The 11,553-nt window shown below is 50.3% G+C and overlaps 1 protein-coding gene and 3 non-coding genes across 5 annotated transcripts; 3 read left to right on the forward strand and 1 right to left on the reverse strand.

Moving 5' to 3' along the window:
* Window positions 1-2,001: 2,001 nt before the first annotated feature.
* Mrpl58 (mitochondrial ribosomal protein L58) lies at window positions 2,002-7,462 on the forward strand. 2 transcript variants are annotated; one of them, XM_006997747.3, is made up of 6 exons: window positions 2,002-2,219; window positions 4,267-4,303; window positions 6,055-6,114; window positions 6,655-6,737; window positions 6,825-6,994; window positions 7,208-7,462. In XM_006997747.3, the coding sequence occupies exons 1-6, from the start codon at window positions 2,028-2,030 to the stop codon at window positions 7,290-7,292; spliced, it is 627 nt and encodes a 208-aa protein (XP_006997809.1). In that variant the 5' UTR covers window positions 2,002-2,027; the 3' UTR covers window positions 7,293-7,462. The 2 variants fall into 2 exon arrangements, with proteins under 2 accessions (XP_006997809.1, XP_042139024.1); XM_042283090.2 differs by having other exon boundaries at window positions 2,014-2,132.
* Window positions 7,463-9,612: 2,150 nt separating this feature from the next.
* Window positions 9,613-9,685, forward strand: Trnar-ccu (transfer RNA arginine (anticodon CCU)). The gene has a single exon. It is a non-coding gene; the product is annotated as a tRNA-Arg (tRNA).
* Window positions 9,686-9,907: 222 nt separating this feature from the next.
* On the reverse strand, window positions 9,908-9,980 carry Trnar-ccu (transfer RNA arginine (anticodon CCU)). Its single transcript has one exon. It is a non-coding gene; the product is annotated as a tRNA-Arg (tRNA).
* A 402-nt stretch (window positions 9,981-10,382) lies between these two features.
* Window positions 10,383-10,455, forward strand: Trnar-ucg (transfer RNA arginine (anticodon UCG)). The gene has a single exon. It is a non-coding gene; the product is annotated as a tRNA-Arg (tRNA).
* The last annotated feature ends 1,098 nt before the right edge of the window (window positions 10,456-11,553 follow it).

The raw sequence follows: 11,553 nt of genomic DNA on the forward strand, positions 1-11,553 counted from the left end.
CCTAAAATCAAACTCTTCATTACAAGCTAACCACAAGCATTACTAACAATTGCTAACATTTATTGGCCTCTGTTTTCATCTACACACAACCCCAACTAAGTAACTTAGCCAGGGATTAGTCACCTTCAAACATCACTCGTTTTCCCTGGAGCCTTAGCATTGGAACTTCACCAATTCTGGGTTTCATGCCTTAACAACAATGTGAAATGGCTCTGCTTAACCTGGAGTCTTCTGGATTCTTACCTACTTCTCCAGCTTGTCTTTTCTAGAAGAACCCACTATGCTGCTCCTTAAAGCTAGGGCAGGGAAGAGGGCTGTGTTTAGAAACATTTCCCCTCCAGTGATCTGCCTCCCACACTAGGCTGGGTATAAACTAAGCCATCCGTCACAACTTACACATGGGCAGGGCTGACTTATAGGCTGTTTTGGTTTTTTAAGATGTATTTATTTATTAGATATACAGTGTTCTGTCTGCATGTATGCCTGCGGGCCAGAAGAAGGCACCAGATCTCATTACAGATGGTTGTGAGCCACCATGTGGTTGCTGGGAAATGAACTCAGGACCTCTGGAAGAGCAGCCAGTGCTCTTAACCTCTGAGCTATCTCTCCAGCCCTTATAGGCTCTTTTATGGGGGCGGTGGGAACAAACAAAACAAAAACACCTAAAGCCCTACAACTCAACTTGACTGGAACTCAACTTTCAAAAACAAATTGCCATAGAATTCACTTGATCCACATTTGTGGTTTGTCTATGGTGTGCCATGCTCTTCATGTTTGGGATATAGCAGAGAGCCTACATTCTATCTAGGAGACAGGAAATTATGTTAGAAAATAAGACTGGGCCTTGCATGGTGGCACCCACCTGTAATCTGAGCATCTGGGAGGTAGAGGCAGCAGGATCAGGAGTTCAGGGCAGCCTGAGTTATAAAGGAAACCGTCTCAGAACACAAACACAAACCAAACCTGCTCTATATAGTGAGTTCCAGGCCAGACAGGGTTACATAACTGAGACCCTGTCTCAGTACACACACACACACACACACACACACACACACACACACACACACTCCATACATAGACAATACAAATCAACCAACCATTAAACTCAAAACCACACACACAAAGATTGGCTCATTATTTATCTGTCTGTCTGTCTGTCTATCTACCCATCTATCCATCAGAAGCAGACTAAGAATGTGGCTCATACACTGAGAAGGGATAGGAAAGGACAGGGATAACCCAAACTGAGCAGGTAAGATTATTTATTTATTTTAAAATTTATTTATTTGGTTTTTCGAGACAAGGTTTCTCTGTGTGTCCCTGGCTGTCCTGGAACTCACCCTGGAGACCAAGCTGACCTCAAACTCAGAGATTCGCCTGCCTCTGCCTCCGAAGTGCTAGACTTAAAGGTATGCTCCACCACGGCCCGGAAGTAGGTAAGATCTTATAGATGTGTTTGGTTAGGTTGTTGAGTCCAGATTCAAAAAGAGAAAAGTGTGTTTCTGGGAACGTGGATCCAGGGTTTGTTTGTTCATTTATGTATTTATTTATTATTACTATTATTAGTAGTATCCTTGTTGTTGTTATTTTTAGTTTTCGGGACAAGATTTCTCTGGTCGGCTGTCCTGGAATTCGCTCTGTAGACCAGGCTGGCCTCGAACTCACAGAGATCCGCCCGCCTCTGCCTCCACAGTGCTGGGAGTAAGGGCATGCCTCACCACTGCCACCCAGCTATTTATTTTTACGACAGGGGCTCACTATGTAACTAAGTTAGGCTAGAATCTGCCTTAGTGATGGTACTGCAAGGGAGCACCAGCTGCTACAGATACAGGAGTCTTTTTTAAAAAGAATCTCCCGTAGGGGGTCGCTGTCTGCCGGCCAACCTCTGCCAGATGCCAGCTGGGTCCCCACCACCACCACACTAGGTGGCCAGCCCAGGGCGCGAAAAACCGGGCGGAACTCAGGGCGCGAGCGCCGCGCCAGCTTGCGGACCACGGGGAGGTGCGCACCGGAAGCGGTCCTGAGAGATGAACATGGCGGCCGCCTGGGGCCTGCGCTGGGGCCTGCACCGAGCCGGAACCTTGTTGCTCCCGCCGCCCGCGCGCTGTGCTCGGCACGCTCTGCACAGACAGGTAGAGGGCACCGAATTCCAGAGCATCTACAGCCTGGACAAGCTCTACCCCGAGTCCAAGGGCGTGGATACGGCCTGGAAGGTCCCGGTGAGCCGAGAAAGGCGGGACGGAAAGGGCGGTGCCTCTCGCTGCTAGGTGACGCCAGGAAGCCGGGCGGCGTGGAACCTTTGGTTGCTGAGGGAGGAACTGGTCGTCCTAGCAACCCAGGCGGGAGGGGTGGGGGCTCTGGGATTTTAGGGTGTGGTTGCAGCCCCTGGGAGAGAGCCTGCCACCTCCGCATCCTTCAACATCACCAGCTTTTCCCCGTTTGTTTTCCGGTCTTTAGGCCCACATTCTATGGGGAATGTGAATTGTGGACAATAAAAGCTGAGGTCCTCAAGTTGTAACGTTGCTCGGTCTATTTTCCCTAGTAACGTCAGGAAGCCAGAGACAAGGTTGTTCCTTCAGGATCCATATTTAGCCTGCTGTGTGTAGCTACACTGCATTGGACCAGAGCAGGAGAGAGAGAACCTATTGAGTTGCATCCATAGGATTGAAAGAGCATCCGGTATTTTCATTCATTCACTCACACTTCATTCACCAGACTTCTCTTGAGAGCGTCCAGTGAGCACTGATAATTTGGGGCAGAGCGTAGTAAAAACAAATCCTACGGCTGTGGAGCGTATGGTATGCTACAGGGAGACAGACAAAAATAAATGAATAAACGCAATTAACACTGGATATGATACTTTAGAGACAATAAGACCCGCAAGGAAGAAGTAAAGCCAGAGCTGCAGCTGCAGGTTTCTTACCAGTTTGTTTGGACAAAGGATCTCATGTAACCTAGGCTGGCCCCAAACTTGCTACAGAGCTAAGGGTAGTCTTGAGCTCCTGATCTTTCCACCTTCATCTCCCAAGTGTCAAGATTACTGGCAGGTGGCCTATTTGTTTCTTTTGAGAAAGGCTCTTTAAAATCCCTGGCTGGGCTCTTAATTTGTAATGATCTTCCTGCCTCTGCCTCTCAAGTGCTGAGATGATAAGCATGCACCACCAAACCCAGCTCAGAGTTGCAGTATCAAGGAGAGTGATCTGGAAGAAGTGGGGCATAGTGGCCTGCATTTGTAATCCCGGCACTTGGGAGGCAGAGGCAGGAAAATCAGAAGTTCAGGGCCAGCCTGAACCATGTGAGACCTTGTCACGGACAGAGAACAGGAAGGCATGAGACTCCTGGAGCGATAAGTGTCTCAAGCAGCGTGATGAGCAAGTGCAACCACTTCAGGACAGTAGTATGCTGGACAAGTGTGGCTGAGCAGGCCAATCTGATGAAGGGAAGCCAAAGAGGAGAGAAGTGGGCGGAGGCCAGGAATCCAATGATACGAGCTTTACAAGATAGACTGTGTATTACAGTGTTAGAGACAATAGCGAAGAATGGCAAGAGCTAGAAGGTGAGCTCGAAGATTGCAGTAACATAGGCAAGAAAGGATTCGCAGGGTGGAAGCAGCAGGAATCTTGCAGATGGTCATATCCTAGGCATATAGGAAGGGTGGTCCACTAGGATTGTTGCTCCAGGTTGGCAGCGGGCATTGGTGTTTGGTGCCCCTCATGTATGAGCTCTTTGCCTGTCTCACCACCCCATTCCTTTCCCCATGAGCCAGGCCGCTGATAGTCCCTAGCAATAGCTTAAGCCATGGCCTGTATGGCTGAAGGCATGAGCTCCATCTTCCTAGAGGAGTGCTCCAGACGTAGTGCCTGAGTCGGGGATGGTTTGATAGCATGATTTTGCTGGAGGCCAAAAAACAATAATGCATAACTTCTTAAAAGTGTTTATTGCAATTAGTGTGTGTGTGTGTGTGTGTCTGGGTGTCTGGGTGTTTTGCCTGTATACCACAGAATGTGTGTGGAAGTCAGGCCAACTCACAGGGAGTTGCTTCTCTCCGTCCACCATGTAGGTCCTCAGGAGTGACCTCAGATGTCAGGCTTGACTTTTAGGGAGTGCTTTTACCCACTCAGCCATCTCCTCAGCCTAAAATATGTAACATTTGGCCTGTAGCTGTACACTTTTTTTTTTTTCCTGTCTCAGACCAGTTAGGAGTAGTCTGACAAGGGACTTCTCTTTTTTAGGGACTTCTTTAACACTCTGTATGTTATATTACAGGAGCATGCGAAACAAGCCAGCAGTGACATCCCTCTAGGTAAGTGATGTTATTGAAAATCAGTTATTGTAGGCTAGGGGGCTAACTCAGTGGTAGAGTACTTGCCTAGCCTGAGATCGGCCCTGCAGTCCATCCCAAGCACCACACACACACAAAGCCATTTACCGAATTTCTCACGTGTTCCTTCTAGATCTCACCAGACCAGTGAAGGACAGTAGAGAGACCAACCATGGCCGTGAAAGGAGCCCTTGCAGCATAGCTTAGAATAGTGACCAAACGGTGACTTAGCCGTGCATGTAGACTACAAGGTCTGCCCACATGTGAAGAGCTCTTGATGTGCTTACGATTTGGAACTTTCTTGATGGTATAGGGTTGAGTGCTGTGTGAAGAAGGAAGGTACAGGAGAGTAGCAGCCAAGGGCAGTACCTCATGACAGTCTCTGGGGAAACAGGCGTGCTGCTGAGTGGACAGTGGCTGCCTCTCCTGGCCTCCTGAGCTCTCTGGAGGTTCACGTGGCATTCCGTTTCAGCAGACTCAGCCGCAGCCAGCATGACCCACCTGTCTTCCATGCAGGGGTGCTGGGCTCCATAATGCAGCCATTCCCCTGCAGTACCAGGTACCTTTGTTACTGAGTCAGAACCGGATTTAACTGGCTTTTCCAAAGGAGGAAGACCTGGGAGGTGGCCTCAGGATGGGGCACTGTCCCCTGCCACCATGCTGTCACACTGCCTGAACACCCACCCTGCTGTGGTTCACCAGCTGCTCTTCTCGCAGTTCGCTGCTTCTGTGTCTCTCCTACCCAGACACTGTCGAGGCCTTTGCAGGAGATAGAGAAATGGGAGGAAGGAACCTCATCTTCCAGCTTAAAAATAAGCAAGCCGGGCGGTGGTGGCACACACCTTTAGTCCCAGCACTTGGGAGGCAGAGGTAGGCAGATCTCTGTGAGTTCGGGGACAGCCAGGACTACACAGAGAAGCCCTGTCTCAAAATAAACAAACAAGACAGACAGAGAAGCTGTAGGACTTTGTCAAGATCATATATAGTTAGTGGCCACACTGCCTTTCAGGATGAGAGCTCCTGAACTAAAGATCAAGTTTTCATCCATCCAGCACATAATTTTAACCCAGACTATGAGCTAGGCCCTGAGAACACAGAAACAATACTCTCTTGTCCCCGTCTGACTGTGTAGTCTACACTGAAGGCCTCAAACTCAACATTCTCCTTCCTCAGCCTCCCAAGTGCCAGCTTTACAAGGAGTGTGCCATCCTGTCCACCTAGCCATGTCCTCTTGAGCTTCTAGCTCATCGTGATTCCATATCCATCACTCTTCGAACTACGTGAAACTAAGTCTGTCCCTTAGCTTGAGTCTTCACTTTAAAACAAACAAACAAAACACAGAAGGATTTGGTAGAATGTGCTAGACTTGGGTCATAATTTTTCTTCTTCCACTTTCTGGGAGGCCTTGGGAAAGTCAGTTGTCCTGATTCTAGTTTTGACATCTTTGGATGCCATTCAGCTTTACTGGTGTGTGTGTGTGTGTGTGTGTGTGTGTGTGTGTGTGTGTGTGTGTGTGTGTGTGTGTAAGAGAGGTGTGTGATCATCACATTGACTAAATTAGCACTTTACATGTTCAGCCATGGGGATCCCTCATGTGTATGTATTCTCCTGTTTTTACTGGTTGGGGTGTGTGTGTGTGTGTAAGAGAGGTGTGTGATCATCACATTGACTAAATTAGCCCTTTCCATGTTCAGCCGTGGGGACCCTCATGTATGTGTTCTCCTGTTTTGCAGATCGATTGAGCATATCTTACTGCCGGAGTAGCGGTCCTGGGGGGCAGAATGTTAACAAAGGTACAGGCTCCACAGTGCTCCCTTCTGCTGTAACTCTAGCTGGGAGGGGTGTGAGGGGGAAGTCCGCATTCACATTCCTGGGGAATAAAGGGGTTTTTCTGCTGCAGCTCAGACACCTCCAGCTTACAATAACCCTTTGACTCTTCTGAATGTGGTCCGATTGTCTGGTGCTCAGCTGTAGGTTGCTAAGGCTAGGATTGGCTTTTGAGGGTAAACAAAGAGAACTCACAGCATGAGCTGGCAGCCTGCTTGGATCCACGGAGAACAGGTTTCCTCTGCTCTCGTGAAACCCATCCCCCTGCTCTTTCCAGAGTCCAGGAAAACTGTTGGGAGAAACCCTGGACATTTGGATACCAGAAGTCTAGTTTTGTCCCAAAGAGAGTAGCCTTGTGGGTTTGTTCCATGGCTAGCTTCGACAGAGGCTAGAATGTTCCTGGCTAAGTAGTTGGCTGCCCTTGGCTTCAGGACTGCCCCTGAATGCCTGGGCAGTGTGTCCTGCAAAGAGTCTCAGGATCCCTGCTCCTTCCTTCCCATCCACAGTGAATTCCAAGGCTGAAGTCAGGTTTCACTTGGCCAGTGCAGACTGGATTGCTGAGCCCGTGCGCCAGAAAATTGCTCTCAAGGTACTCATCCCTTTCTGTCCCTGTGGCTCCTTGGGGTGGGGATAGGCTGTGGGCCTTTGTGGTGTTTCTCATTTTCCTCCTTGGCAGCATAAAAACAAGATCAACAAGGCAGGAGAGCTGGTTCTTACCTCCGAGAGCAGTCGCTATCAGTTCCGGAATCTGGCAGAATGCCTACAGAAAATTCGAGACATGATTGCTGAGGCCAGCCAGTTGCCCAAGGAGCCATCCAAAGAGGACGCTCAGCTCCAGAGACTCAGGTACAGAGGGCGGGTGAGAGGAGGCAGGGAGAGTCCAGGAGCTCCCAGCAGGGACAGTGGAGAAGCTGCCGAGAGGAGCAGGGTGCTGACCCAGGCTCGGATGCACATCTGGCTCCTGCTGACTGGGCTGCTCTGCTGACTCCCCCTCAGCTTCCAGCTTTGAAAAGCACTGATTGCAGCACATCTGGCCTCATTGGCGTCTTTTGTTTCCAGGATAGAAAACATGAATCGGGAAAGACTGCGGCAGAAAAGAATAAACTCTTCCATAAAGACGAGCAGGAGGGTGACTGTGGACTGAAGTCACCGCACTGCCAGCAGAGCCTGGGGTGTCATGCCGTCTGCAGAGAGCCGCCATACCCGGGGAGCCTTGCCAGAACGTTCCTCAGGAGGGGAGGCTACAGGTCATCCAGGGCAGCCCCTCAGCTGTCCACTTCATTTATTACTGGCTGCAATAAACTTGTAAGCACAGCTGTGAGCCTCACCACTCAGAGCTTTGCAGCAGGGCTCCTGCCTTCCAGCCGAAAGCCGCCTCACGGCGTCTGTGACAGCTGTAGGGCATCAGAGGATGGTGAGTCCGTCCTCAAGGAGCAAAGAGCTAGAAGGGCTGGGAAACGTGAGCAGGCATTTGAGCTGGACCTTCAGAAACACAAAGCGACTGAACGCAGTGGGCAGGAGGAAGCTGGTGGCGGGAGGTGACGAGGAAGCCAGGGACGCCAAGTGGCAGGCTGTGCAGGAGACTTGGGAGGCGCACGGGGAAGAAGACGTGGAAGATTCGCTCCAGCCCCAGGCGGGAAGGTTGGGGTTTGTTTACTTGGCAGGTGGCATCTGTGTGACACGCACAGGAGGGTTAGAGAGCAGCCCGCCCTTCCGCCGGCAGAGTCACCTCTTCACGTGGGGATGGGTGGGCCTTGCTTCAGGCTGAAGGGCAAACATCTTTACCTGCCACGCCGTATGGCTGGCCCTGATTTTATTTATTATTGTGAGGGGAGCCATGCATGAACCACAGTACATGATTAGTGGTCAGAGGACAGCTTGTAGAAGTCAGTTCTCTTCCCCCACCATGTAGGTCCCAGGGACCAGTCAGGCTTGGGCACAGCGCCTTTCCTGCTGCTGAACCATCTCACCAACCCTGCAGGTGGTTTATTATACCTTTTCCCCCCAAATGATTTACTTTTAAAAGCAAAAATAAGGGCCAGAGAGGTGGCTCCATGGATAAAGGCTCTTGCTGCCAAGACTCCATGAATTGACCCCTGGTACCCACATGTTGGAAGGAGAGGACTGACTCATGAGAGCTGGCTCCTGACCTCCACCAGCTTCATGAAGCATTCATGTGCACACACAAATATAACTTAATTTCTTTTAATCAGATAAGCTCTGCCCTGGTCACATGTCCCAGAGACAAACCAGAATTCGGATTCTATATTAGCTTGAAAATAGAGCATCATTAGTGTCAGACAGGAGCCACTTACCTACAGGAGGTAAAACACTGCTGGCCGCAAGGACACTCTCTAAATTTGGTTTATTCTTCTGCCATCATTTTATTCTTTTCCAGGGTTCTGGCATGCAAGAGAATCCATGCCTAAAATTTAATACCTCCAAGTTGATAGGAGCTGTCCCTGGGCTTGGGTGGGGTTTTAACAGTTCCACTATCAACCTTGTTGCCAGTTCCCTGGGTCCGTGCTGAGCCCAGTGGCTCCTTCATCACTGTCACTACAATGACCACGACTTCTGTTTCTTCCCAATCTGCACATCGCTCCAATGCTGTCAGACCTCAGTGTCCTCCAGCGTTAGCTCTAAGCATGTGGGGTCGTGGTGGCTGTAGTCTCCCACCCCCAGCTGCAGCATTTAGGGAAGTCCGCGTTGAGAAACACACCAGGTAACTGTTAGGATCAACTGCGGGGACCATTATTCCACACAGATCAGTCATTTCAACAAACGCTTCCTGTGCTCAGTTACATAGTTAAAAATCCTACATGCCTCCTTTCAAGCCTCAGCCCTTTCCCAGAACCTCAACACCCACCATGAAGCCATTGCTAAGCCCCTGAATTAAACTATACTTCCCAGACTGCTCTGCACCTCCATCCCTCAGGGTTTAAGTGTCTTAACATTACATTACTAAGATTTCTCTCTCTCCTTGTCTGTCTCCCTTCCTTCCCGCCCCTCTTTTGACTGATGCCGGCCCTCTCCGTGCATTATACATTTGCAAAGAACATACATTGTGTATAAATGTTTCTGTCGTTATGAAAGGATCAGGAAGTTTTTCAGTGCTTATATTTCAATATTGTCAGTGTTGTGACTGATACTTCTCATCCTTTCTGGATTCACCATCAGTTCTTAGGAGCTGTAGGGAGGAAGAAAACAGCCGGGGAGTGGGGGAGGGGGGCCGCCGGGAATTAATGCCGTGGAAACTTCCACTCGTTCCCGGTGCCCGTGTGCGGGCGACCTCAAGGTACCCCCTTGGCCCCACCCTGCACACTCGGCGCTGGCCCAGCTCGGGCTTGTGTTCACGTCCCAGCAGCTCCCCAAAGCAACAACCAAAAAACGCATTTAAATGGAAGCATAGGCACGATCGTGTCAGCATCCATTAGATGGGAAAAGGCGACGACCACGTGCTGTAAGCCCCAGTGGCCTAATGGATAAGGCACTGGCCTCCTAAGCCAGGGATTGTGGGTTCGAGTCCCACCTGGGGTAGAAATCGGTTGCTTGCCCGTAACTAGTTTTTTAGCCTTCAATATCCATATAAATGGAGTCCGCAAAAACATACGAGACACGCATGCTCGGAACGGGGAGGGCAGGGCCTTGATAAGCGGGGGTGCAAGGCGAACCCAGACCTGCGGGACACACCAACCAGGATAAATGACTAGGTACAGAGACCGGAAGTGCACGACTCTGTCTCCAAAATTAGGACTGCACCACCCCAGGTGGGACTCGAACCCACAATCCCTGGCTTAGGAGGCCAGTGCCTTATCCATTAGGCCACTGGGGCGCGATAAAAAGCTGTGTTCACGTGGTCCGTGATAGCGCGGCGCGCTGACGTGGCCAACCCTATCCCGGAAGAGTGAGTGAACGCCTTGGCTCGGGCCTGTGGACCCGACACCCAGCTCTCACCAGACTCCGAGGAAAGGCGGGCGACCACGCGCTGCGAGATGGGAGAGAGCCGCGCCTCGGCCGGTGGGCACACGGGGCCGACCGGAGAGGAATCGAACTGGCCCGAAGTCAGCCGAGCTATCCGCCAAGCCGTACATCCGCGCTGCTCAGCGGCCCGTGGCGGGGACCGCGGGCCGCCCCTCGGGAGTTACAGATGCCAAGGCACACCACGATCGGGCCATTGGAGCGGAGCTTGTTCTTCACCAAATAATACGTTCTAGTGAAGGAGCTGGCTCAGTGAGACCGCGTGGCCTAATGGATAAGGCGTCTGACTTCGGATCAGAAGATTGAGGGTTCGAGTCCCTTCGTGGTCGAAACGTTTTCATCCCTAATCGGTCCTTCCAATTGGGTACTATTTAGTTCCTTGTTTTAGATGAAAAGATTTCAAGAGACACTGCAGGACTCTGGGCATTTAGCGTTGGAGAACTTCCTGAGTGACTCTATTACTTATTTACCTTTTAAAAGGCGGATTATAGAGCACTGCACCCAGGAAGTTCCAGTGTCCTAATGTGTAAGGCCTCGTAGGCAAGGGATTTGGGCTCACAGTCTCATCTGATACAATTTGTAAATTTATTTTAATAAATTTTAAAAATTTTAAATCTAGCCGGGCGGTGGTGGCGCACGCCTTTAATCCCAGCACTCGGGAGGCAGAGCCAGGCGGATCTCTGTGAGTTCGAGGCCAGCCTGGGCTACCAAGTGAGCTCCAGGAAAAGGCGCAAAGCTACACAGAGAAACCCTGTCTCGAAAAACCAAAAAAAAAAAAAAAAAAAAAAAAAATTTTAAATCTTTTAAATTTATTTTTGTGGCCAGGCAGTGGTTGCTCATTCTTTTAATCCCAGCACTTGGGAGGCAGAGGCAGGCCGATCTCTGAGTTCGAGGCTAAAGAGTGAGTTCCAGGACAGCCAGGACTACACAGAGTCCCTTCACAAAAAACAGAAACCAAAAATTTGTGGTATGTGGTTTGCTAGGTCCAAACTTGCCGTCCACCCACCTTAACCTCCTGAGGGCTGGGATTGTAGATATGTGAGTGTCCGGTTTGAGGGCTTCAATCATGCATGTATGTTAACATGTATGTAAATGTGTAACTAGTTAATTCTTGAGACAATCCACCAGGGAAATGCCCACCTTTATCCTCTTCTGCTGCTGAGGTGGTCCAGTGAGAGTACAGCCTTTGGATGCCTCCCAGATAGGTCGGGGACCCAGAGCAGTGGAGAGGTCTCACCCGGGCACACCCCTTGTGCTTCCACACACAGCCCTCACAACCCTTACCATCATGGAGGGGAGGGGTGGAGATCAGGTTAGGTTAAGCTCTGCCTTAACAAGGTGTCACCAGGGGCCGGGCAAAAGCATGGTTTTGAGAAGCTGGCCAAGGTCTGCATTTGATCTGGAGTTGTTTCCTTCATAGATACACA

The sequence above is a fragment of the Peromyscus maniculatus genome, chromosome 8, assembly GCF_049852395.1.
Source record: "Peromyscus maniculatus bairdii isolate BWxNUB_F1_BW_parent chromosome 8, HU_Pman_BW_mat_3.1, whole genome shotgun sequence".
NCBI lineage: Eukaryota > Metazoa > Chordata > Mammalia > Rodentia > Cricetidae > Peromyscus > Peromyscus maniculatus.